Source organism: Mirounga leonina, unplaced genomic scaffold (assembly GCF_011800145.1).
Source record: "Mirounga leonina isolate KUSES-001 unplaced genomic scaffold, KU_Mleo_1.0 Mir_150, whole genome shotgun sequence".
NCBI classification, from domain to species: domain Eukaryota; kingdom Metazoa; phylum Chordata; class Mammalia; order Carnivora; family Phocidae; genus Mirounga; species Mirounga leonina.
Genome location: NW_023270374.1, coordinates 27,268,113 through 27,291,868, shown reverse-complemented (window position 1 = coordinate 27,291,868; position 23,756 = coordinate 27,268,113). Strand labels below are relative to the sequence as shown.

Genomic DNA, 23,756 nt, shown 5'->3' with positions numbered 1-23,756 from the left:
TGCATTTGGGCAATGAGTCATTTATATTCTGAACTCTGCTTCAAGTTTTTGTATCTACCTTGAACCTTTGAGTAGGCACTGTTGCTCCTACTGGAATGGTTAACTTCCAGTATTGACTTTCTCACCTCTTTCTTTCTACTCTTTCTTAGTGTTAAGGCACAAATTTTATAGGTTTATTCATATGTCAGAATATTTAGTCAGTTGAATTTGGACGCATTTTTTATGCCAACCCTTTTGATGGATCGTTAAAATTCCTTAATTACTTCAGTTACTGAACCTAAAAAAAATTTTCAAGATTTGAGTTTATTTTTCAGCAATAGGCAGCAGTGTTCTTTGGGGCAGACTTAATGTCAGCATTTTTTCTTTCCAGAATATCTCCTAGTATCTTCGTAATTAAATTTATTTATTTAAAGGATTTTTATTTGACAGAGACACAGTGACAGCAGGAACACAAGCAGGAGGGGCAGTGGGTGAGGGAGAAGCAGGCTTTCTGCGGAGCAGGGAGCCTGATGCGGGGCTCCATCCCAGAACCCTGGGATCATGACCTGAGCCAAAGGCGACGCTCAACAAATGAGCCACCCAGGCGCCACTAAATTTTTTATTCTTTTTTTTTTTTTTAAAGATTTTATTTATTTATTAGAGAGCACATGAGAGGGGGGAGGGTCAGAGGGAGAAGCAGACCCCCTGCTGAGCAGGGAGCCTGATGCGGGACTCGATCCAGGGACTCCAGGATCATGACCTGAGCCAAAGGCAGTTGCAACCAACTGAGCCACCCAGGCGCCCTAAATTTTTTATTCTTGGTAAGTGTCCTATCTGCTTTGTTCTGTCATTTTCCAGTGAGCTGGGTCAGCATAGGTGGATGTTAAAAAGAGGTGGCAAAAGAAAAGTAAAAATTTCCCCACTGCCACAATGAAATTTGGGTTGTAAATGGTATTAAAGCAAATGTAGTACAAGTAATTTGAATAGTGTGACAGAAAATAATTCAAATGAATTCTCAGTGAATCTTACAGGTAATCCATCCTGAGAGAACATCCCACTCTGGGAAATCTAGCTGTTGTAGCTATTCTGGTAGTGTCCTCATGACCCCCCAAATATGCCAGTGTAGTTTATGTCCATCGTAACATTACCATTTTCCTTGAGGGGCAATGCAGTTTATAGCACAATCTGTCAAGGGCTGTGTGGCCAGAGTAGGGGAGAGGTACTTGTCCTTACTACAAGGAACCTACCTTCGGAACCCAATTAACAGAATTGTGTGTATATGGGGGGTGGGTCATTTTATACAACTGACATCCTCATGGATGGCTGGTTAGAAAATTGGGAGGTTTATGCCATTAAGCTATATTGTGTCAGTTTGAATTTGTTTCCCGGTGGATGGTTTTGTTCTTTTTCTTAAGTCTGCACAAAATCTGAAGGACAATGAACATACCTTTGGAAATGAGCCTTGGGTTAACACTACCTTTTGCAGTGCAACTTTGAGGAAATCTAGACTTAGTTCTTCACCTTTAAAATGGTAAGAACAGCATCAACCTTATGGGGTTGAATAACAAGAGTTTATTAGAATCTACAAAAAGTTCCAGGCATGGAAAATTTTTCTAACTTTGGATTTACCAAAGACAGGATTTGAGAAACAGACCCCAAACCTACTCATTGGCCCATCTCAGCAGCTTTCTCTAAGCTGGGTATAGGCAGAAGAAAAAATGCCTTTAACACACTCCGACTACTCAAAGACTTGTTTTATTATAGTACATGAGCTGGGACTGATGGGAAGGAGTAGCTGTACTGGGCAACCACTGCCCTTATCAGCATCGGATGCCCATCCCGATGGCCATGAATGTGCCAAATGTGCCGCCACTCTGCATCATGGTTTTCCCGATGCCGCCCATCAGCTCCCGACCCCGCATTCCGATCCTAAGAGAGGAGGAAATGAGTATGGAGCCAACTGGGAATAAATGGGAATAAAAATACAAGAAACGGCATTAACTGCCCTTTTCCAATTTGTTTTCAAAGTAAATCAAGCACTCTTGAAGTTGGGCAAGACATTATTCCCACCCGAGGCAGGTAATGACAAGGAAAAAGATGCATCAAGGTCTCTAGGGGTATTCTAATGAATATCCTATGACCTGCCTTCAGTTTGTGAGAGGCAACTGATGCAAAGTATATAGTGAAACTAGTTTTTTGTTTTGCTTTTACCTCCAGGATATATATACATACACACACACCCATAGGCTCCAATTTGTCTGATGGTTTCCTGGTGTTAAAGGAATGATTGTGGAGTCAGATCTGTGTTCGTGCCCCAGCGCTGCAATTTACAGGTTGTGCTAACTAAAATGGGGATCATAACCACAGGAGAACACATGCAGCATTTAGAACAGTGATTCACACTGGGTAAGTGCTCAGTAAATGGTAACTTACATTGTGGAAAAATGGGAATAATCTCTACTACATGTGAAAATGACATTTAAGATGTAGAGTTTATCTGCTCGGTATCTATACCTTGTTTGCAGTACAGTAAAATTGCTCAACTTTGTTTCACTATGCACAACTGGAAATAACAGCAGCGACAGCAGCAACAACCATTTATTGAGCACTTAATAATGCCACATTCTGTCCTAAGTTTGCTCTGATTTGATCCTTACAACTCTATGAGGTAGATGTTACCTCTTTCTACTCTTAAGAAAACCCAAACTATAACGTGGTTAAGGTTACAGGAGTAGAGTCAGATTTTCTGACATTCAGTTTGAGTCAGAACTCGTATTCTCAAGCGCCGAGGCAAGGTGAGTAGGAAATCATTCTCGCTCGTTAAAGGACAGCGAGGGAATTGAAACGAAGTAGACTCTATCCAGGCTGCCCGGCCAAGTGGCGCGGGACGGGAAGGTCCGGTAGTCCCGCCCAGAGATCACCGCCCGCGCCCCTCACCTGAGACAGGAAAAGGTGCCGAAGAGCGCCCCGGCCGCCATGCCCACTGCGCAGCCCATCACAAAGCCCATCTTCACGCGGTCGAAGCAGCTCGGCTGAGACTGTCCGTAGGGCCCCACGGCCACCGGCATCTGCGGGGTTCGAAGGTTAGGGGAGTGTGGGCCTAGCCGCCTGCCCGAGTCGGGCGGGGGCCGGAGGAGGAGGGGTGGGGAGCGGATCCAAGGGTTCGGGGAAGTCCAGAGAGGAAAATAAACACGTAGCCCGACTCCATCACCCTCTTAGCGTTCGGGTCCCCGCGCCGCGGTACCCCCCACCTCACCTCGTTCGCGGCTTCGGTCGCTCAACTCTACGTCTCACACAAAACGCGAGGCGGAGCGCGCCCGCGGAGGGAGGAATTGTTTCCGGGGCACGGAGCAGAACTTCCGGGAGCGCGTAGCTGAGGACTGCCGCCGCTTCGGGTGGGGGGCTTTGCCTGCGGGACCATGCTGCTGCGAACCGCTTGGAGGCGGGTGCCCGCGGCTGTGCGGGTCGCTCCGGGGCCCAAGTCTGTTGCGCCCACTCGGGGGCTGCGCCTGCGCGGTACGCTCCGGGCCCTGCTCGTCGCCACCGTCCCTGCAGGCGCGGACCTTCCCCCTTGGCGTGGCGACGCACCTGAGTATTACGGAGCCTCCCTCTTACGCCCATTACCCAGACCCCCTGACCCTGCCTTCTGGCTGCACCCCTCAAACTTCCTCAGGCTCGCGCTCAGACTCGTTGACTTCGCCGCGTCGCCCTTCAGATCCTGCCCCACAGGCCCTCGGATCCTTGGAAGCTCGGTCGGCCTTCAGACCTCTCCTGGCCAACTTTAAGAGATGCTGGTCGTCCAGCCACTAATCTTTGACGGAGATCTTACCTACTCTGTCTCCTTAGTCCTTGTAAATGGCTTTGCCCTTTCGGATCCCTCCCAGCTCCCAACGAAGCAATTCGAATATTGTCCCAACATCCTCCTCCCAGATCATGGTCTGTCTCCCTTCCTTTTACAGTTTAAGTTCCGTGATGTTTTGTTTTCTTTTCCACTGAGCTTCAACCCCAGCATCCTTTCAGCTCATCTCCCCTTCATCCAGCTTTCACCTTCTGCTGTCTTGGATTCCCTGTATCCATAGGTTTTCTCACGCTTGGCCACTCCATACCTTTTTTTTTTTTTTTTTTTTTTTGTCAGCTGTAGACCATTTTCCTCAGCCGGCTGTTCCCTCAGATACAGCCACTGCCCCGCAGGCGGAGTCAATGCTGCGACCTCTGTATATGGATGTGCAAGCTACAACTCCTCTGGTAAGGATGGAGGAACAGCTTTCCCCAATGCTGTTTATAACAGTTATATTGCAGAAGTGACAATGCACAGAAATGACTGGATCCTGCAGAAGTGAGAGCCATTTCGAAGTGTGTGTTGGGAAAAGCAATGAGCCAGAAGTCAGGAGGTTTAAGTTGTAATAAACTAGAAATGGCTCTACTACTTACTAGCTATTGACCTTGGTGAAATCACTTCAGTGTAGGCACTATAGTAGGAATAAAAGCATAGGCTCTGGAATTAGCTGGATTGCTACTTACTATGTGAATTTGGATAGGTATTAAATAGATTAAAAGACATAAAGCAACCCTTTAAACAGAACCTGGCACATGATAAGCACTTCAATATTAGTGGAAGATTTCATCAACATGGGGACTCTTGTCATATCCTGGCCCTTATAGATCCCATCACCTGGTAGGAATGGAAACACGTGCAGAAACAGCTGTCAGGACAAGGCAAAGTTTGTAGATTACCTGAGGAGATGGTAGAATAATCATCTGGTAGAATAATTAAAGGTGGGTTGAGAGTGGGAGTATATTAGGCTGATATTTGTTTAGTACCTGAGGGGATGGAAGAATGTTTGAAGCTCAATCTAGGCAGTGTGTGAAGGGTTGGGAGTGTGTTGAGGCAGGTTGGGCAAGTCTGAGGGGATGGAGTGGGGCCTGAGTGATCTATGGACTCAAGGAGACTGATCTGTTCTCTTGTGCTCAGGACCCTCGGGTGCTTGATGCCATGCTCCCTTACCTAGTCAACTACTATGGGAACCCACACTCCCGGACACATGCTTATGGCTGGGAGAGTGAGGCAGCCATGGAACATGCTCGCCAGGTTAGTATAGAAGACTCTAGGAGGTTCTGATGTCAGAGGTTCGGTGGACTGTGGGAGGCATTTCCTGGATAGCTCTGGGTGGAGATGGAAGTGGTTTGGGGCTCTTTCAGAAAGAGATTTAGAGAGCAGGCCTGGGAGTCTCTCTGAAGGCATTTTATTAGTTTTTACATTTCCTAACTAAATGAACTTTGGAATGTTATCTAATTTCTCTAAGCCTCAATTTCCACACATTGAAAATGGAGATTGTAAAAGTTCCTATTCCTTAGGGTTTTTGTGTGGATTCAATGAGATACTGCTGATGATGTGTTTATTAACACATGCTTATACATACTAAGAGCTCAGTAAGTGCTTTTTATTTTATTATTTTATTTTATTTATTTTTTAAGTAGGTTTCATGCCTAGCATGGAGCCCGATGTAGGGCTTGAACTCATGACCCTGAGATCAAGACTTGAGCTGAGTGAGATCAAGACTCAGTTGCTTAACTGACTGAGCCACCCAGGTACCCCTCAATAAGTGCTTTCTAAAAAGCCAGTGTTGTGGGGCGCCTGGGTGGCTCAGTTGGTTGAACATCAGATTCATGATTTCGACTCTGGTCAGGATGTCAGGGTTGTGAGATGGAGCCCCATGTTGGGCTCCACACTCAGCCACGCTCAGTGGGGAGTCTGCTTGAGATTCTCTCTCCCTCTTCTTCTGCCCCTCCCTCCGCTCACGCTCACTCACTTGCGAGCACTCTCTCTCTCTCAAATAAATAAATACATCTTAAATAAATAAATACATACAAGCATAAATAAAAAGCCAATATTGGGGCACCTGACTGGCTCAGTCAGTAGAGCATGTGGTTCTTGATCTCCGGGTTGTGAGTTTGAATGCTGCGCTGGGTGTAGAGATTACTTAAAAATAAAATCTTTGGGGAGCCTGGGTGGCTCAGTCAGTTAAGCTTCTGCCTTCTGCTCAGGTCATGATCCCAGCGTCCTACTTATTTTTTTTAGATTTTATTTATTTATTTGACAGAGACACAGTGAGAGAGGGAACACAAGCAGGGGGAGTGGGAGAGGCAGAAGCAGGCTTCCTGTTTACAGAGAGCCCGATGTGGGGCTCGATCCCAGGACCCTGGGATCATGACCCGAGCCGAAGGCAGACGCCCTGCCAGGGTCCTACTTAGTGGGGAGTCTGCTTCTCCCTTTCCCTCTGCCCCTGTTCCTGTTCATGTTCTCTCTCTCAAATAAATAAAATCTGTAAAAAAAATAAAATAAAATCTTTAAAAAATAAATAACCATTATTATTATTTTGTATTAGGCAGGGAAAGAGCCTCAGACCTGGGATGGAACTAAATCTACCCATTGTCTGACCCTAGTGGGTGCACAGCTTCTTCCTGGGCAGTTGATAGGATGCAGTGGAGCTTTTTTTGAACCAGAGCTCCTGTCCCAGCTGTGTCTGCAGTTGCACTCCTGCCTGGGAAACTGATGTCATTTATCTCTGTTTCTTGGTTTGCAGCAAGTAGCATCTCTGATTGGGGCTGATCCTCGTGAGATCATTTTCACTAGTGGCGCTACTGAATCTAACAACATAGCAATTAAGGTAAGAGAACCAGAGGGCATATCTGGGCTTTCCTGACTTGGGAGATGGTGTCCCTCCATCATTTGGGCTCATAAATGTATTTCCCAGCTACCCACCCCTACCCTATTTTGAAAAAAGACACAGGCAAACATACGCTTTTTCTGATTTGTTGCTTCCTTCAATCCTCTGTGATCTACTCCACCTTAAATCTTTGTTCCTGTTGAACTAAGTTTAGTGAGGTAGTTGGATGTGAAAGGAAGTGGCTCTTTAACCATTAACCCTGGTGTTATGGGTGGAAGCTACTTCAGGGAGTGGATAATGGTGACTCAACCCTTTTCCTCATCCTTTTTTTCTTTTAAGATTTTATTTTATTTATTTTTAAAGATTTTATTTATTCATTTGAGACACAGATACAGAGAGAGAGAGAGCATGAGCAGGGGAAGAGGCAGAGGGAGAGGGAGAAGCAGGCTCCCTGCTGAGCCAGGAGCCCAATGTGGGGCTCGATCTCAGGACCCTGGGATCATGACCTGAGCCGAAGGCAGACACTTAACCATCTGAGCCACCCAGGCACCCCTAAAATTTTATTTTTTTTAAGTAATTTTTATATGCAATGTGGGTCTCCCACTCACAACCCCCAGATCAAGAGTCACACGCTCTACTGACTGAGCCAGCCAGGTGCCCCTTCACCATCCTTTTGATCTAATCACAGTGAAGTCCAAAATCCATTTGCAATTGGGCATGCTTCTCTGCTTCTGGTTACCAGCTTTACACTTATATATGTGGTTTCAGGGCTGCCCTCCTCCCACCTTCCCTTTTCTTCTGATGAGATCTATTTGCAGCAAGTTTTTCCTGTTTCTTTTATTTTTTTGAAGTTTATTAAAAAGGGGGGTGGCGTCTGGGTGGCTCAGTTAGTTAAGCAACCACCTTCAGCTCAGGTCATGATCCTGGGGTCCTGGGATCGAGCCCCACATTGGGCTCCCTGCTCGGCCGGAACCCTGCTTCTCACTCTCCCACTCCCCCTGCTTGTGTTCCCTTTCTCGCTGTCTCTCTCTCTCTCTGTCAATTAAATAAATAAATAAAATCTTAAAAAAAAAAAGATATATTTATTTTAGAAGGGGGAGGGGCAGAGGGAGAGTAAGTCCCAAGCTGACTCCATGCTGAGCGCAGAGCCCAGCACAGGGCTCAATCCCATGATTCAGAGATCATGACCTGAGCTGAAACCAAGAGTCCAACCAAGAGTACAACGTTTAACTGACTGTGCCACCCAGGCACCCCTTTTAAAAAATTTTTAATTTGTGAAAGATTTTGTGTGTGTGTGTGTGTATATATATATATATATATATATATATATATAATTTTTTTTTTTTTTTTTTTTTTAGAGAGAGCACGCACAAATGGGAGGTGGTAAAGGAAGGGCAGAGGAAGAGGAGAGAGAGACTCTCAAGCAGGCTCCGTGCCCAGCCTGAAACCCAATGCAGGGCTTAATCTCACAACCCTGAAATCATGACCTGCGCCATAATCAAGAGTTAGTTGCTTAACCAAGGGGCGCCTGGGTGGCTCAGTCAGTTAAGTGGCTGACTCTTGATTTCGGCTCAGGTCATGGATCTCTGGGTCCTTGGATTGAACCCCATTTTAGGCTCCCCACTCAGCAGGGGTCTGCTTGAGGATTCTCTCTCCCTCTGCCCCTCTCCACACTTGCTTGTGCTCTCTCTCTAAAATAAATTAATAATTTTTTTTTTAAGATTTTATTTATTTATTTGACAGAGAGAGACACAGTGAGAGAGAGAACACAAGCAGGGGGAGTGGGAGAGGGAGAGGCAGGCTTCCCGCTGAGCAGGGAGCCCGATGTGGGGCTTGATCCCAGGATCCTGGGATCATGACCTGAGCCAAAGGCAGATGGTTAACCATCTGAGCCACCCAGATGCCCCAAACTTTATAATTTTTAATATAACTACCTTCTTTTTCATGGAGTTGTGTTATCATACTTTACTATTCATATTTCTGTTGTTGGATGTGTTTAATCTTTCCTTTTTTAAAAAATTTAAATTCAATTAGCAGTAATCTTTCCATTTTTTTTTAACGATTGTAAATACAGCAAAAACATATTTCATCTCTATAGCTTGACCTGTCTTTTGAAATATTTCCCTAAGGTAAATCCTGAAATGAGGAATCACAGTTAAAGACTGTGAATACAGCTTTTAAGACATCTTTCTAGGGGCGCCTGGGTGGCTCAGTTGGTTAAGTGACTGCCTTCAGCTCAGGTCATGATCTCAGGGTCCTGGGATCGAGCTCCGCATTGGACTCCCTGCTCGGCGGGAAGCCTGCTTCTCCCTCTGACCCTCTCCCTGCTTGTGTTCCCTCTCTCGCTGTCTCTCTCTCTCTCTGTCAAATAAATAAATAAATAAATCTTTAAAAAAAAAAAAAGACATCTTTCTAAATGATTTTCTGAAGAGATGATAGCATAATTACTTCCATCAGCAAGGAATGAGTATATGAGTTTTACTTCTACACTGGCAGCTTTGGGTATCAGTGTCACCATATTTGCATGTTTTACTATTAAGTGGAAATAAAGAGAGAAGCTTTTTCCTGGGATGCAAGGATAGGCATGTTCCCTATTTTCTACCTGTGGTATCATAAAAAATATATTTTTTTATATAAAAATTCCTGGCACAGAGCCTCAAAAATCCTTGGATTTCCTGAATAATAGAAGTGTCTTTTGTTATTCATAACAAACCTCTTTGGACCTTCTGAATTTATGGTAATGAAGTGACTCATGTGGACTCTTGGTTGCAAGGGACTGGCTGGCTGCTCCAGAAGAACAAAGCTTGTGATTAGAGGGTTGGAACTTTCAGCCCTACTTCCCTCAGGGCAGGAGAGGGGAACCAGAGATTGAGTTCAGTCCTGTGGCCAGTGATTCAATCAGTCATGCCTCGGTAATGAAACCCCCATAAAAACTCCAGACAGTAAGGCTCAGAGGATCCTCCAGGTTGGTGAACTCATGGATGCGCTGGGCAGGTGGCATGCCTAGATTCACAAAGACAGGACATGGAAACTTTGTGCCCATCCCCTCCTCAGGCCTCGCCCTATGCATCTCTTCCATTTGGCTGTTCCAGAATTGTATCCTTTATAATAAAACTGTAATAGTGTAGTGCTTTCAGCGAGTTCTGAGAGTCATTTAGGTGAATTATTGAACCTTAGGGGGCTGTGGGAAGTCCAAAATTTGTAGCCAGCTGGGCAAAAGTACTGGAGGCTGGCTTGTGACACCTGGGCCTTGTGGCTGACATCTGAAGTGGGGTTAGTCTTGTGGGACTGAGCCCCTTAATCTGCAGGATTTGAATAATTCACGGTAGTTAATGTCAGAATTGTTGATTGTAGTACATTGGTGTCACAGAATTGATGTTGGAACATATAACTCTTTCCCACTTTTTCTTTCAAGTGGGATTGAAGTCCTTGCTGTTTCTCCTGAGTATACCTTCCTTCCTTCCACCACCACCAATTTTTAGGGGGTGGCCAGGTTCTATAGGTCACGGAAAAAGCACTTGATCACCACTCAGACAGAGCACAAATGTGTTTTGGATTCCTGCCGTTCACTGGAAGCTGAGGGCTTTCAGGTCACATACCTCCCGGTGAAGAAGAGTGGGATCATCGACCTGAAGGTAGGAGGGGCAAAATAGGAGGGGCTTGACTTCAGCCTGTAAATCTGTCTTCAGCCTCAGCTGGAGCTTTGAAGGACTAGATCTAATGGTGAGGGGGAGCTTAGAGAAATAGGCCTGGGAGAGAAGCTGAGCATATGTTCCCCCTGAGTGTGCACTATCTTCTTTTTCTCTGGAGGAGTTTTTCTCAGCTTTGTCAGTGCTTCCTGGTTTGTCTGAGGGCCACTGGGTGTGTGTGCAGGATACTAGGGATTCAACACTCACCATGGAAAAGCTCTGGCTTCTTCCTCCCCTGTACTGATGTTTCTCATCCCTCTAAAGAGGAGGTGTAGTTTTTGTGAAGAATATTTCCTTTGTGGCCCATATCCTTATATGTATATTTTGGGTAGGGAGTTCACGCATCTTGTTCACCAGATTTTGGATACCAGCATCCCTAGTCAAATCCTAAGATACAATTTGTGGACAGAGCCGTGTTATATGCAAGTAGAGATCATTTTACTTCATTTCCAACCTGGATGCCTTTATTTATTTATTTTTTCTTGCCCAATTGCCTGGCAGGAGCTTCTAGTACAAAGTTGAATAGAAGTGGTGAGAACAGGGCGCCTGGGTGGCTCAGTCGGTTGGGCGACTGCCTTCGGCTCAGGTCATGATCCCAGGGTCCTGGGATCGAGTCCCACATCGGGCTCCCTGCTCTGTGTGGAGCCTGCTTCTCCCTCTCCCACTCCCCCTGCTTGTGTTCCCTCTCTCGCTGTGTTTCTCCCTGTCAAATAAATAAATAAAATCTTTAAAAAAAAAAAAAAAAGTGGTGAGAACAGACACCCTCATTTTGTTCCTGATCTTGGGTGAAAGATTTCCTCATTAAGTATGATGTTAACTGGATTTTTCATAGCCGTTCTTGCATAAATGTCCTTTATTAGATTGAAGAAGTTCTCCTCCAAGTCTGTTGATTTTTTTTTGTTGTTATCATGAATGCATTTTGGTTTTATCAGTTGGTTTTTTGTGTTTTTTGAGATAGCCATGGGGTTTTGTTCTCTATTAATATGGTTTATACATTGATTGATAGGTTGCTGGATTTGGTTTGCTAGTGTTTTTTTGTTTTGTTTGTTTTTTAAAGATTTTATTTATTTAAGAGAGAGAGAGAGCAAGGGCAGGTGGGAGAGGGAGAAGCAGGCTCCACGCTGAGCAGGGAGCCCAGTGTGGGGCTCAAACCCAGGACCCTGGGATCATGACCTGAGCCGAAGGCAGATACTTAAATGACTGAGCCACTCAGGCGCCCATTCTCTCCCTCTTAACCACTTAGCTCAAGTTCAGCTCTTTGGTGAAATCATTTTGGCTGCCCCAACCCCTATTAATATCTTTTTTCTCTAAATTCCTTAAATTCCTATTGTTTTTTACTGCTGTGCTCTGTTATATGTTTATGTCTATCTCTCCACTAGGTTAAGTCTCTTGAATACTAGGAGCATGTATTTTCTGGCTTTTTATTTCTCGTAATACTTAACATTTGCTTTTCTTTCACCTTATAGTATTTATTCCATAGAGCTTGGCACTAGGGATAGCGGGATGAACAAGACAAGCTTAGTCCCTGCCTTCAGGGAGCTTACATTCTAGTGAAGGGGACAGTTAACATATAAACAAACATATAAATGAAGTAGTTACAAATTGGAATAAATGCTATGAAGGAAGCAAACAAGAAGCTGAGAGAAATATGACATTGAGCCCCTCTAGTAGACCAATGTCCAGGAAAGCAAGATGTTGGGAGGCTGATTAATAATTCCATTATGAGAAACATTTTAGTCCAATGAGGTCCCTACCTCAGTGTTGTCACCAATAACCTTGTTTTTTGCTACTTACTTTGTTGTTTGCAGCTTACTCTGACAACCTTATGTAGGAAAGGTTCTCTCTCTCTTTTTTTATTAAACTTTTAATTTTTAAATAATTGTAGATTCACATGTGGTTGTGAGAAATAGTACAGAAGATCTCATGTACCCTTTACCCATTGTCCCCCATGGTAATATCTTGAAAAAGTATAGTACAATAGCACAACCAGGGTATTGACATCGACACAGTCTGCCAATCTTATTCTCATTTCCCCAGTTTTACCTCTACTCACTCATCACACATAGGTTTGTGTAACTACCACCACAATCAAATTAGTTTTATCACCACAGTGATGCTTCATGTTCTTTTAAAACCACTAATTTTGGGGTGCCTGGGTGGCTCAGTCAGTTAAGTGTCTGCCCAGGGTTCTGGGATCGAGCCGTGCATTGGGCTCCCTGCTCAGCGGGAAGCCTGCTTCTCCCTCTCACACACTCCCCCTGCTTGTGTTCCCTCTCTCGCTGTGTCTCTCTCTGTCAAAAAATAAATAAAATCTTAAGAAAAACAAAAACAAAACAATACTAATTTGAACTCCATTTCTTTAATTTTGTCATTTCAATAATGTTATATAAATGGAATCATAAAGTATGTAACCTTGAGGGACTAGCTTTTTTCACTTAGCATAAGTCTTTGGCAAGTCATTTAGGTTGTTAACATGTCTCAGTAGTTTGTTCTTTCTGTTGCTGAGTCGTAGTCCATGTGGTAGAAGTACCACAATTTAACCGTTCACCTGTTGCACGACCTCTGGGTTGGTTCTAGGTTTTGGCTGTTCTGACAAAAGCTGCTATGAACATTTATGTATAGGTTTTTTGTGTGAATCTGTTTTCATTTCTCTGAGATAAATGCCCAACAGTGCAATTACTGGGCCATATGGTAATTTCATGTTTAGTTTAGTAAGAGACAAAAACTGCCAAACTGTTTTCCAGCATGGCTATGCCATTTTACGTTCCTACTAGTAGTAATAACCAAGTGTGTGAATGATGCGGTTTCTCTGAATCCTTGCCAGTATTTTGTGTTGTCACTATTTTTATTTTAACCATACTGATAAGTGGGTGGTGAAAGGCCCCTTTCCAAGACTAAGCTTGCCTACAGTCTGAGTTAGGTAGGACTTTGTTGGTACTATATAGTCTCCTTGCTCCTGATACTCTTAGGAACTAGAGGCTGCCATCCAGCCAGATACCAGCCTGGTCTCAGTCATGACTGTGAACAATGAGATTGGAGTGAAGCAGCCCATTGCGGAAATAGGTGAGTACCATGGGTAGACCTTGATGCTTGCCCACCACTGGGGTCCATATGAGGAGCAAGAGTGGTCTAGGAGGGAGATCAAGGGAAAGGGAGTTTTAGTTCCTTGTTCAAAGACCTATTGTGTATGGCATAGCAGTATTTGAATCCAGGTCTAGTATTCTTTCTGTTCTTTTCATTTAACTGCAGTTGCTACCCCAAACAAAACACCGCCCTTTTTTCTCTTCCTCTTTCACCTTTGTCACTTTAGTACATCTCTTTATTATGCTCACTTAGAGCTCAAGACTCACCCTGTAACTCCTAAGGCACATTAGCAAATAGCTCTGCTAATCTTTGCTTCCTTTAAATTAAGAAGGATATAAAAGTTGGTCTGATATATGGAAAGGCCCGTGTTAACAAGGTAAGAGTCTTACACATCAGAATATCAGGGATGTTTTGATTTGGTGATGTGTACTTGCCCTTAATTTTTCTAGTGAAGGAAACTAGCTGAGAATGACAGAGAGAGTGGGAGGAAGAGAGAAGGAAGAGAGAGAGTGAGAAGTTATTTACTGTATGGCTAAAGGCTAATGCCAGATGCAGTTTTGCCTTAGAACTCATGGTATGTTGTTGGGTCACTGCCAGGTGACTTCCCAGCATTGTGCTATGATTCTTCCCTTCTGTTGTTTCCTCAGGGCGGATTTGCAGTTCCAGAAAGGTATATTTCCATACTGATGCAGCCCAGGCTGTTGGAAAAATCCCACTTGACGTCAATGACATGAAAATTGATCTCATGAGCATCAGTGGTCATAAAATCTATGGTCCCAAAGGTACCAGCCTCTCCTGGAGTTTCTTCTCTCAGACCTCGCAGTAAACTCCTTGATAGGTGTTTCTTGAACTTATTTGGGACTATTGTTGCTCTCAGAGGAAGTTGTATAATCATAGTGTCTTGCAGAATGCAAGTGTCCTTTAGCAATAACCAAGAACACTTGCCTATTTGTAGACTCTTGCAGTTAACTGTATATAGTAGTCCATTGTTCCATGGTATCTTTAGAAAATCCTTAGAGGGGCGCCTGAGTGGCTCAGTCGTTACGTGGCTGCCTTCGGCTCAGGTCATGATCCCAGCCTACTTCTTACTCTCCCACTCCCCCTGCTTGTATTCCTTCTCTTGCTGTGTCTCTCTTTCAAATGAATAAATAAAATCTTAAAAAAAAAAAAAGAAAGAAAGAAAATCCTTAGAAAGCAAGTGAAGGTTAATTTGGTTGAGGAACAAAGGGTTTTATCATATCAGATTTAACTAGATAAGGCCAGCTATCTTGTCTGCCCCACTATGATATTCAGAGCAATGTGCTTTGAGTCCTCCATTCCCTGTGTCTTTCTGTAGCCTAGGGGAAGACTGGGCTTTTACATCTCTTGGTGTTTATGTCTATATTTAATGTGTTCCTGTTAGTCTCTCAAGGATACTTATCTGTTCCCTATGGTCCTCTTTGGCCCAGGATTGTTTCTTAGCTAGAATTCTTTTCACTCCAATCTTGTTTTCTATTTTATGGAGGTAGCCATAAAATTCCTCTGTCTCTGGGGTGAGGGCCTGTGGGGGTTGGTAATGCTGGTACACTTTCTATGTTCATAGGGTATGTCATTGGGGTATACACCCTGAGGAAAAAGCTGTGATAGCTGCTGGAAATATATAAGATGGCTTCTTCTCAAGGTTCCCAGAGGTTATCAAGTGTTTCTGTGAGCTTTTATTATAAAAAACACGATAGGCATTCTATCTTTAATCAATATGTTGCCTTTATTGGCTTTTATTATGGGAATACGTATTTTGACAAAACCAATTGAGCAGAAGCTCTGATCAGCATTTACATGTGTATAGGTATCTCTCACTATCCAAACTCCTGCTTTCTGAAATCAGGATTTCAGTGGATTTAGATAACATGGTATCTTTCACTATCCAGATGTGGGGTCAGAGCATGTGCTCTCTGAACTTGGGAACTGCAGAGATTCACATAGTGAGGATACTTGAATCTGATGAGGAAATGAAATATTTCTTAATTAAGTGTAGTTTGTTACATAAATTATTTCAAAACTGGGGTCCTTTGTAATAAATTTGGGGAGTACTGCCTTAGTTTTGGTAGATAGTACCTACAATCTCCGCCTAAGAAGTTGTTCTGCAACTTCTTAGTTGCAGATGGAAGAAGATGAGCTTCACCAAGTGGCCACTCTGTTTAAAACCTGTGACTACTTTGTGACTATCTTTGCACATTCATGGTCATATTTTGGCATGAAATTCCTATAAGTTGGTTTGCCAAGTCTTAAGTTATATACATTTTTTTAAAAAAAAGATTTTATTGGGGCGCCTGGGTGGCTCAGTCGTTAAGCGTCTGCCTTCAGCTCAGGTCATGATCCCAGGGTCCTGGGATCGAGCCCCGCATCAGGCTCCCTGCTCCACGGGAAGCCTGCCTCTCTCTCTCCCGCTCCCCCTGCTTGTGTTCCCTCTTTCGCTGTGTCACTCTCTGTCAAATAAACAAATAAAATCTTGGGGGAAAAAAGATTTTATTTATATTTATTTGAAAGAAAGAGAGAGACTGAGAGAGTGTGCACAAGCAGGGGGAGGAACAGAAGGAGAGGGAGATAATCTCCAGCAGACTCCTTGCTGAGTGCAGAGTCTGACATGGAGCTCAGTCCCATAACCCCGAGACCATGACCCGAGCTGAAACCAAATGTCAGACACTCATCTGACTGAGCCACTTAGGCGCCCCTTAAGTTACATACATTTTTAAGCTTTGATACACTTTGGGAGAGTGTGCTAATTAATTCCACTCTGATCTTTCTGTTTTTTCCCCAAAGGTTTTTGGTTTTTTTTGTTTTGTTGTTTTTTTTTTTTAAGATTTTATTTTTACATAATCTCTACACGCAACGTGTGGCTTGAATTTATAACCCCGAGATCGAGAGTCGCATTTTCCACTGACTAAACCAGCCGGTCACCCGCCCATTTAAAAAAAAATTTATTCTGGGGGTGCCTGGGTGACTCAGTCGGTTAAGCGTCTGCCATCAGCTCGGGTCATGATCTCAGGGTCCTGGGATTGAGCCCCATGTCGGGCTCCCTGCTCAGTGGGGAGTCTGCTTCTCCTTCTCCCTCTGCCTCTTCCATTTGCTCTCTCTCTCTCTCAAATGAATAAGTAAATCTTTAAAAAAAAATTTATTCTGTTTAGACAAGGTAATATATTTACATGGTTCCAAATTCAAAAGCTACAAAAAAGTACAAGGCTGGAAAGTCTCTCACATCTTTCTACCATTAATGTAGTTCTCCTCTGGGGAGGCTGTTTTTTGAATATTTTTCTAGAATTATTCTATATGTTTACAAGCACATATATATTTCTCCTCCTACCCCTATGTTTTTACTAAAAAAATAGCATAGTATACTCATTGTCCTGCATCTTCCTTTCTTCACCTAATAATTTTTTGTTTTTAAGTACAAACTTTATTCAGATTTCACCCGTTTTCTAACAGTGTATCTTGGAAATTTTATAGTGACAGTACAGAAGGAGCTTCCTCTTTTATACACCAGCTTTGTATTTCATTGTGTGGACTATATCATAATTTATTTGCCCATTCCCCTGATGATGAATATCTGAGTTGTTTCTGATATTTTGCTCTTATGAATTAATGATACATTGCATGATGTCATTTCAGACATGCATAGGGAGCTAGTTTAAACCATTCGGTTATTACTCCTAGTACTTACCTTCCTGATGTTAAATTTTTTTTTTTTTTAAGATTTTATTTATTTATTTGACAGAGACACAGCGAGAGAGGGAATACAAGCAGGGGGAGAGGGAGAGGGAGAAGCAGGCATCCCACTGAGCAGGGAGTCTGATGCGGGGCTCGATCCCAGGACGCCGGGATCATGACCTGAGCTGAAGGCAGACGCTTAACGACTGAGCCACCCAGGCACCCCAATAATTTTTCTAAATATTATGCTTTTACTGCTTTTTCTCCTTTTCCTCCATTTTTTTTTATTTTGAAGAATTTCAAGCTTACAGAAAAGTTGAAAGAATATTTTGACCCCTTTTGAAAGTGATACTTTGTTTCATCTGCATTTTTTTTCTCTTTTGTAACAAACTTTGTTTCCCAGGGGTTGGTGCCATCTACATTCGCCGCCGGCCCCGTGTGCGTGTGGAGGCCCTGCAGAGTGGAGGGGGGCAGGAGCGGGGTATGCGGTCTGGGACAGTGCCCACACCCTTGGTGGTGGGGCTGGGGGCCGCATGTGAGGTGGCCCAGCAAGAGATGGAGGTATGGGGAGGGCAATTCCCTTCTGCAACTTCTTCCCCTGTTCGGGTCTCCTATTGAGGCTTCTCAGCACAACTGAGTCAGACCTCTGCTAGAAGAGGAGGGTTAGGAAACCCATCCTTGTCCCAGTGCTGCTGGCATCTTGTTCTGAGGGAGGTGTTATGGGCTCCAAAATCCAGGTCCTTTCAGTAGTTATTGGCTCATTTATTTTTAGCTTATTGGAACCATGTGTCCAGCTATTTTTATTTTTTTTAATTTAATTTAATTTTATTATGTTAGTCACCATACACTACTTCGTTAGTTTTTGATGTAGTGTTCCATGATTCATTGTTTGCGTGTAATACCCAGTACTCCTTGCAATACGTGCCCTCCTTAATACCCACACCGGGCTAACCCATCCCCCTACCCCCTCCCCTCTAAAACCCTCAGTTTGTTTCTCAGAGTCCATAGTCTCTCATGGTTCATCTCCCCCTCCGATTTCCCCCCCTTCATTTTTACCATGTGTCCAGTTATTGAGCACCTTAGCGTGCCAGGTGCTGTACTCAGTACTGGGCATACAGTGGTCTCCATGAGTAACACAGGATGATGGGTGGGCCTGATGCACAGTCACTTCTGAGCACAGGAAAAGGGCTCCTCATCTTGTATGTTTCTGAGCTGTTAATGGTCAGTCACTATGCTTAGTCCTCCCTTGCCTGCTCCTCAGTACGACCATAAGTGGATCTCAAAGTTAGCAGAGCGGCTGACACAGAAGATAATGAAGAGCCTTCCGGACGTGGTGATGAATGGGGACCCTGAGCACCATTACCCAGGTATGGACATGCCCTTTCTATCCCCATTCTGGAAGAGCCTAAGACTTTGAACCTCCTCTTACAGTGATTCTCTCTCCAGGCTGTATCAACCTCTCCTTTGCATATGTGGAAGGGGAGAGTCTGCTGATGGCACTCAAGGATGTCGCCTTATCCTCAGGGAGGTGAGTTGGACTGGATAGACAGGAACTATGATAGGGCTCATTAGCCTGGCCCCTAAGTGGCGTAACAGATTATTAAGCTTCTTAGTGTGGAGATGACAGGCACAAGAGCTCTTGGTTAAGTGTAAAGGTCATTTTGTAAGTGCTGATTTTTTAGCTGGCTTGGCACTGGCTGAAGTTTGCCACCTTAAGAAGGCTTCCTGGGGTAGAATTTTGTGCCTTTTGTGGCCCCAGGAGATGCGTGCATCTGTTCTAGTGTTATACTAGCTGTTCTGTTGCAGACCTCCAGAATTGAAGGATGCTCCAAAGGCCACCAAAGGTTTAGCTGCCGTCTAGGCCGGTACTGATGGTGTGTTCAATTGTAGGGGAGTGAGCACTTGGTTCTCTGCTGCTCCTGGTTGTCAGACGCAGCTCATGTGGTATCATGTTCTTTCATACTTTGGTAATGTCCTTGCCCAAGAAGGATATCCTCCATAAGGGCCAGAGGAGCTAGGTTCACATTCCAGAAAATGCAGGCAGCATTGGGCCCTTTAGCTCTCCCAGATTAGAATGTCTCTTTTATCTCCATGTAATGACTTCAGGGACCTGGGGGTGGGAGCAAGACTAGGGGTTTGTGGGGGTGCCTGGGTGGCTCAGTTGGTTAAGCGACTGCCTTCGGCTCAGGTCATGATCCTGGAGTCCCGGGATTGAGTCCTGCATTGGGCTCCCTACTCAGCAGGGAGTCTGCTTCTCCCTCTGACCCTCCTCCCTCTCATGCTCTCTGTCTCTCATTTTCTCTCTCTCAAACTGATAAATAAAATCTTTAAAAAAAATAAAATAAAAAAGACTAGGGGTTTGTGACTAAAAGCAGATGTCGATGATGAAGTGAACAAGGTCCTTGTCTTTCTCCTCAGTGCCTGCACCTCTGCATCCCTGGAGCCCTCTTATGTCCTTCGAGCAATTGGCACTGATGAGGATTTAGCTCACTCTTCTATCAGGTCAGTCAGTTGAGCTGCAACATTTATGAAAAGCATCCTCTTTTGTATTATTCATCTCCTATTATAGTCTCCTCAGACTTGTTTTCCTTATCCCTTCTTGCTTCTTGAAAGTTTCTAGAGCAGTGGTTCTCAGACTTCGTCGAGTATCACTTGGGAAGTTTGTGAAGATTTCTGAGTCTCACACTCAGAGATTTTGATTCACTAGGACTGGAGGAGGTATAAGAAACTTCTCTGGTGACGCTATTGTGGGTGATCCACAGACCGATGTTCTGAGAAACTCTGGCTATGTTCTTTCCGTGTCTTTTGTGGAATAGATCCTCATTGAGTATTTGCTGAATGGATTTACCCTGGTGCCAGAGTTCAGATGCAGAGCTCTTCTCTTGTGCCTTTTTTCAGATTTGGCATTGGCCGTTTCACTACAGAGGAGGAAGTGGACTACACAGTAGAGAAGTGCATTCACCATGTGAAGCGTCTTCGAGAAATGAGGTATGCACTATGCACCAGAGAGCCTTTGGAAGAAATTGTAGTGCTGGCTCCTCTCTTATCCTCCAGCTATGTATTCACACAGCCAGAAACCAACCTTTGAGAATACTTGGATTTTAGGATTTAGAAGTTCCACAGAGTTGGGGCCCCTGGCTGTCTTAGTCGGTAGAGCATGAGATTCTTGATCTCAGGGTCGTGAGTTCAGGCCCCACATTTGGCATGGAGCTTACTTAAAAATAAATACATACATACATACATACATACATACTTCTATACATAAATAAAAGTTCCACAAAGCCAGATAGTGGATCTCCTTGGCTACTTGTTTTCGGAATAGGACAAAGTGTTTTTAAAAACTAAAGAACTATGTAAATTCAGATGTTTTTCATTATTATAGTATTAATATCAATACAAAATTAGCGATTTTTAGACTAAGTAGAGAAAAACTCTCTTTAAGATAGGGATTCTTAATTTGGGTTGTGTGGCTAGACTTTGGGAGGTACATGATAGCCCTGAAATTGTATGCTAAATATTGTGTTGTTTTGCATTTTCTTTGAAAGAAGGTTCATAGTTTTCATCAAATTCTCAAAAGATTAAGAACTATTCTTCAGAGTGTTCTTTGTGAAGGTGCTTTATAAGCAAGGTCAAGAGATGCTTTGTCAGCCAGTTGCCACCGGGGCTTCCCTTAATAGCCATAGAGCTCTACTTCTTCTTGGGGACATTGAGGCCTCTGGAATTTTTCAGAGTCTGGCTCCATCCTGGTTGAATTCAACTTTCCGGATTCTCTTGGTCTAGTTATTGAGAGTGAGGAAGTTCGGGTATATGCCCTTCTTCCCTTTATGAACTTTCCTAGGCCTTTCTGGGCTCTGGATTTTCCTTCCCAGGGTCTAGTTGTATTGCTTAAACATCTACAGCTTGCTTAGTTTTCTTAGGCTCAAGATTCCTCCTTGGCTTGGCTTTTTGGTACTCTTTGACACATTCAAAGGGCATTTCTACTGACCATGCTGCAAAGCCTTATTCTTCTTATCTGTGGCTTCAGCATCTTCACCCTGTTTCTTCTGACCTTTACAAACTGAATTCAGCCTGGTCTCATTAGCCCTCAGCTAAAGCTTTACAATGTGAGTCTATGACAATAAGTGACCTCTAAAGAGAAAGGACAGAAAAGAGATGGCTAATTTTAAGAGCCATGGAAAATGTCATACATAGAAAGGCATGCTGGGAATGCATGGCATAAAGGAGAGGGATAAGCCAAGAACAGAATGAAATTGGGTAGAAGAATATTAACTGGGGAAATCCAAACCAGAATCCCATATTCATAACACATTGAAGTAATAATCTGGTCTGGGAATATTATCTAAGGCATTCAAGCTGAAGGGAGTCAGAGCTTAGCAGATTTATCAGCAGCAGTTCTTGTGTGAGATGGGATGCTCAGTTCTAATATCCAAAAGGTACTTTTGAATTGGAACCAGGGATGTTGGAAGCACAGTCCAACTCTGGGGAGATGAGGCTGATAGGAATTGGTTAAGGGTGCTACATACCTAGGTAATTATGGCTAAGCTCTAGATCTAACAGAGAAGTAGAGCAAAACCCAGAAAGAAGTGTGAAAAGTGGTCCATGTGTGATAGGGATGAGTAGAGAGGCTGAAACTTGCTGCTTACACAGGTTCCAAGGGTCTTGGTACTACCAGGGAAACTGTGTCCATAGTCTGTCATGAATGGGATGAGAGCTTCTTGAATATGACCACAACCTGATGCCACTGGCTTGGCCCCACTGGAGCTGAGCCTGGGCTATCCAGTTATTGTTTGTTGGCAGCTGTGGAGAGGCTAAAGCTGCCAAGGATTTAAAGAGAGCTGGGAGGGCGCCTGGGTGGCTCAGTTGGTTAAGCGTCTGCCTTCGGCTTAGGTCACAATCCCAGGGTCCTGGGATCAAGTCCCACATCTGGCTCCCTGCTAAGTGGGAAGCCTGCTTCTCCCTCTCCCCCTCCCCCCTGCTCGTGCTCTCACTCTCTCTCTCAAATGAATAAATAAAATCTTTAAAAAAAGAGAGAGAGCTGGGAAAGACTTGCTAACCACTATATTGGGTCTCTCAGGGCAAGAAAGTGGAGAGACAAGAATGGATGAAGAGAATTCAGGGCTCAGGGGTCAGAGACCAGTGTCGGTTGTTTCCTGTCTAAACCCTTACTCACCCAATGTCTCTTTCTTTTGGCAGCCCTCTCTGGGAGATGGTGCAGGATGGCATTGACCTCAAGAGCATCAAGTGGACCCAACATTAGAAGAGTGGGCCTCTGACTTTGTGCTGACCTCGCTTCTCCTGCCTCACCAACCCATGCACATCTGGATACCTTGTTATGCCAGTGGGTGTTTCATATTCTAACCAGAATTTGTGTAGCCCAGTTGACTTCAGCATCAGCCCACCATCAGCCTAAGATAGAAACACAAGAAAACTATCTTTCCTGAGCCTCAGCTCCTTTGGTGGGGAACACTCACCATTTCTCTCTAGGAGTCCTTCTCTGGTCTTATGGTGAATGGGTGTTCTTGGTGGGGAAAGCCAGAGGAACTGGAAGAAGGTTCTTTGTTCAGAGACCTCAGTGCTCTATGTGGACGTTTGAATTGTTGCTTACTACTGGTCAGCAAGACTAATTCCTTCAGGAACAAGCATAATCAACTACTATTTAATTTCTTTTTTGGCTCCAAAGTTCACCTCTTCATGTTGATTATAGACTGACAGCAAGTTTCTTAGAAGGCTTGTCTCCTGTTCTTGTCCCCCCTTATTTTTTTTGACCTAATGGAGCTAGAAATATCTATATGACTCCACCCACTATTCTAATACTTTGTTTCTTTTTAAAAATTGTTAATTTGCAGATCAGAAAAATAAAATCACCTTCCTGTATTTAATTTGTGACTTTATGAAAGTCTCAGAGAAAATTCCAACCTGTGGTTGGGAATCAGGAACAAACTACCACTCCACTTGATTCCCATAAATGACTTTTCAAGGAGGTATTACATAAGCAAAAACGTGATTTCCAGCCATGGAAAGAACTAAAGATGAATGAGAAATGAAAAGGAGCTGGAAGAATAAAGGGCCTGAGGTTTAAAAAGGCATGATGTGTTTGAGAAACCAATAGGCTAATATAGCTAGAGTAGTTTTTCCATTTGTGGGTCTGACACTATAGGTGAATAGTTACCAGCACTAAAAAAAAGCAAGAGAAAAAAACAGAGTATATCACACATATTTTAAGTATTTTGCTTGCTTATTTATTTATGAATAAGTAGGCTGTACACCCAGTGTGGAGCCCAAACCTCTGACCTTGAGATCAAGAGTCAGACACTTAACCCACTGAGCCACCCAGGCACCCCTTATTTATTTATTTTTAAATAATCTCTACATCCATGTGGGGCTCCAACCTTCAACCCTGAGATCAAGAGTCACATGTTCCACTGACTGAGCCAGCCAGGTGCCCCTTAAGCATTTTATTTTGATTTTATATTTGAATGTGTATACCTGGTTGCAAATGTATTATGTGATTGATGGTCAAAAAAGTTTGAAAGCTACTAGCTAGAAGTATGGTAAATGCAGATGGATAGGGGGAGGAGGTTTTTAAACAATTTTTTTAATTTGAATAATTTTAGATATAAAGTTTGCAAAGATAGTACAGAGTTAGATGTCC

At 43.7% G+C, this 23,756-nt stretch overlaps 2 protein-coding genes across 4 annotated transcripts; one reads left to right on the top strand and one right to left on the bottom strand.

The window, feature by feature from the left end:
* Positions 1-1,715: 1,715 nt before the first annotated feature.
* ROMO1 (reactive oxygen species modulator 1) lies at positions 1,716-3,326 on the bottom strand. 2 transcript variants are annotated; one of them, XM_035006217.1, is made up of 3 exons: positions 3,236-3,326; positions 2,917-3,047; positions 1,716-1,908 (listed from the first exon to the last, which is right to left on the bottom strand). In XM_035006217.1, exons 2-3 carry the CDS (start codon positions 3,045-3,047, stop codon positions 1,800-1,802), a joined length of 240 nt encoding a protein of 79 aa, XP_034862108.1. In that variant the 5' UTR covers positions 3,236-3,326; the 3' UTR covers positions 1,716-1,799. The 2 variants fall into 2 exon arrangements, with proteins under 2 accessions (XP_034862108.1, XP_034862109.1); XM_035006218.1 differs by having other exon boundaries at positions 3,231-3,314.
* On the top strand, positions 3,323-23,272 carry NFS1 (NFS1 cysteine desulfurase). 2 transcript variants are annotated; one of them, XM_035006216.1, is made up of 13 exons: positions 3,323-3,495; positions 4,115-4,224; positions 4,952-5,068; positions 6,564-6,647; positions 10,130-10,282; positions 13,306-13,399; positions 14,068-14,202; positions 17,508-17,665; positions 18,366-18,471; positions 18,551-18,632; positions 19,523-19,606; positions 20,003-20,092; positions 22,298-23,272. In XM_035006216.1, exons 1-13 carry the CDS (start codon positions 3,399-3,401, stop codon positions 22,359-22,361), a joined length of 1,374 nt encoding a protein of 457 aa, XP_034862107.1. In that variant the 5' UTR covers positions 3,323-3,398; the 3' UTR covers positions 22,362-23,272. The 2 variants fall into 2 exon arrangements, with proteins under 2 accessions (XP_034862107.1, XP_034862106.1); XM_035006215.1 differs by lacking the exon at positions 3,323-3,495 and adding an exon at positions 3,537-3,915.
* The last annotated feature ends 484 nt before the right edge of the window (positions 23,273-23,756 follow it).

What these genes read in the sequence shown, in the direction of transcription:
- NFS1 (XM_035006215.1), top strand. Translation starts at nt 3,768, where the DNA reads ATGCTGGTCGTCCAGCCACTAATCTTTGACGGAGATCTTACCTACTCT. An exon ending in GTCGCCTTATCCTCAGGGAG is followed by an intron (nt 18,633 to 19,522) that starts GTGAGTTGGACT and finishes CTTTCTCCTCAG; the next exon opens with TGCCTGCACCTCTGCATCCC. An exon ending in AAGCGTCTTCGAGAAATGAG is followed by an intron (nt 20,093 to 22,297) that starts GTATGCACTATG and finishes TTCTTTTGGCAG; the next exon opens with CCCTCTCTGGGAGATGGTGC.
- ROMO1 (XM_035006217.1), bottom strand. Translation starts at nt 3,047, where the DNA reads ATGCCGGTGGCCGTGGGGCCCTACGGACAGTCTCAGCCGAGCTGCTTC. An exon ending in GGCACCTTTTCCTGTCTCAG is followed by an intron (nt 1,909 to 2,916) that starts GTGAGGGGCGCG and finishes CTCCTCTCTTAG; the next exon opens with GATCGGAATGCGGGGTCGGG.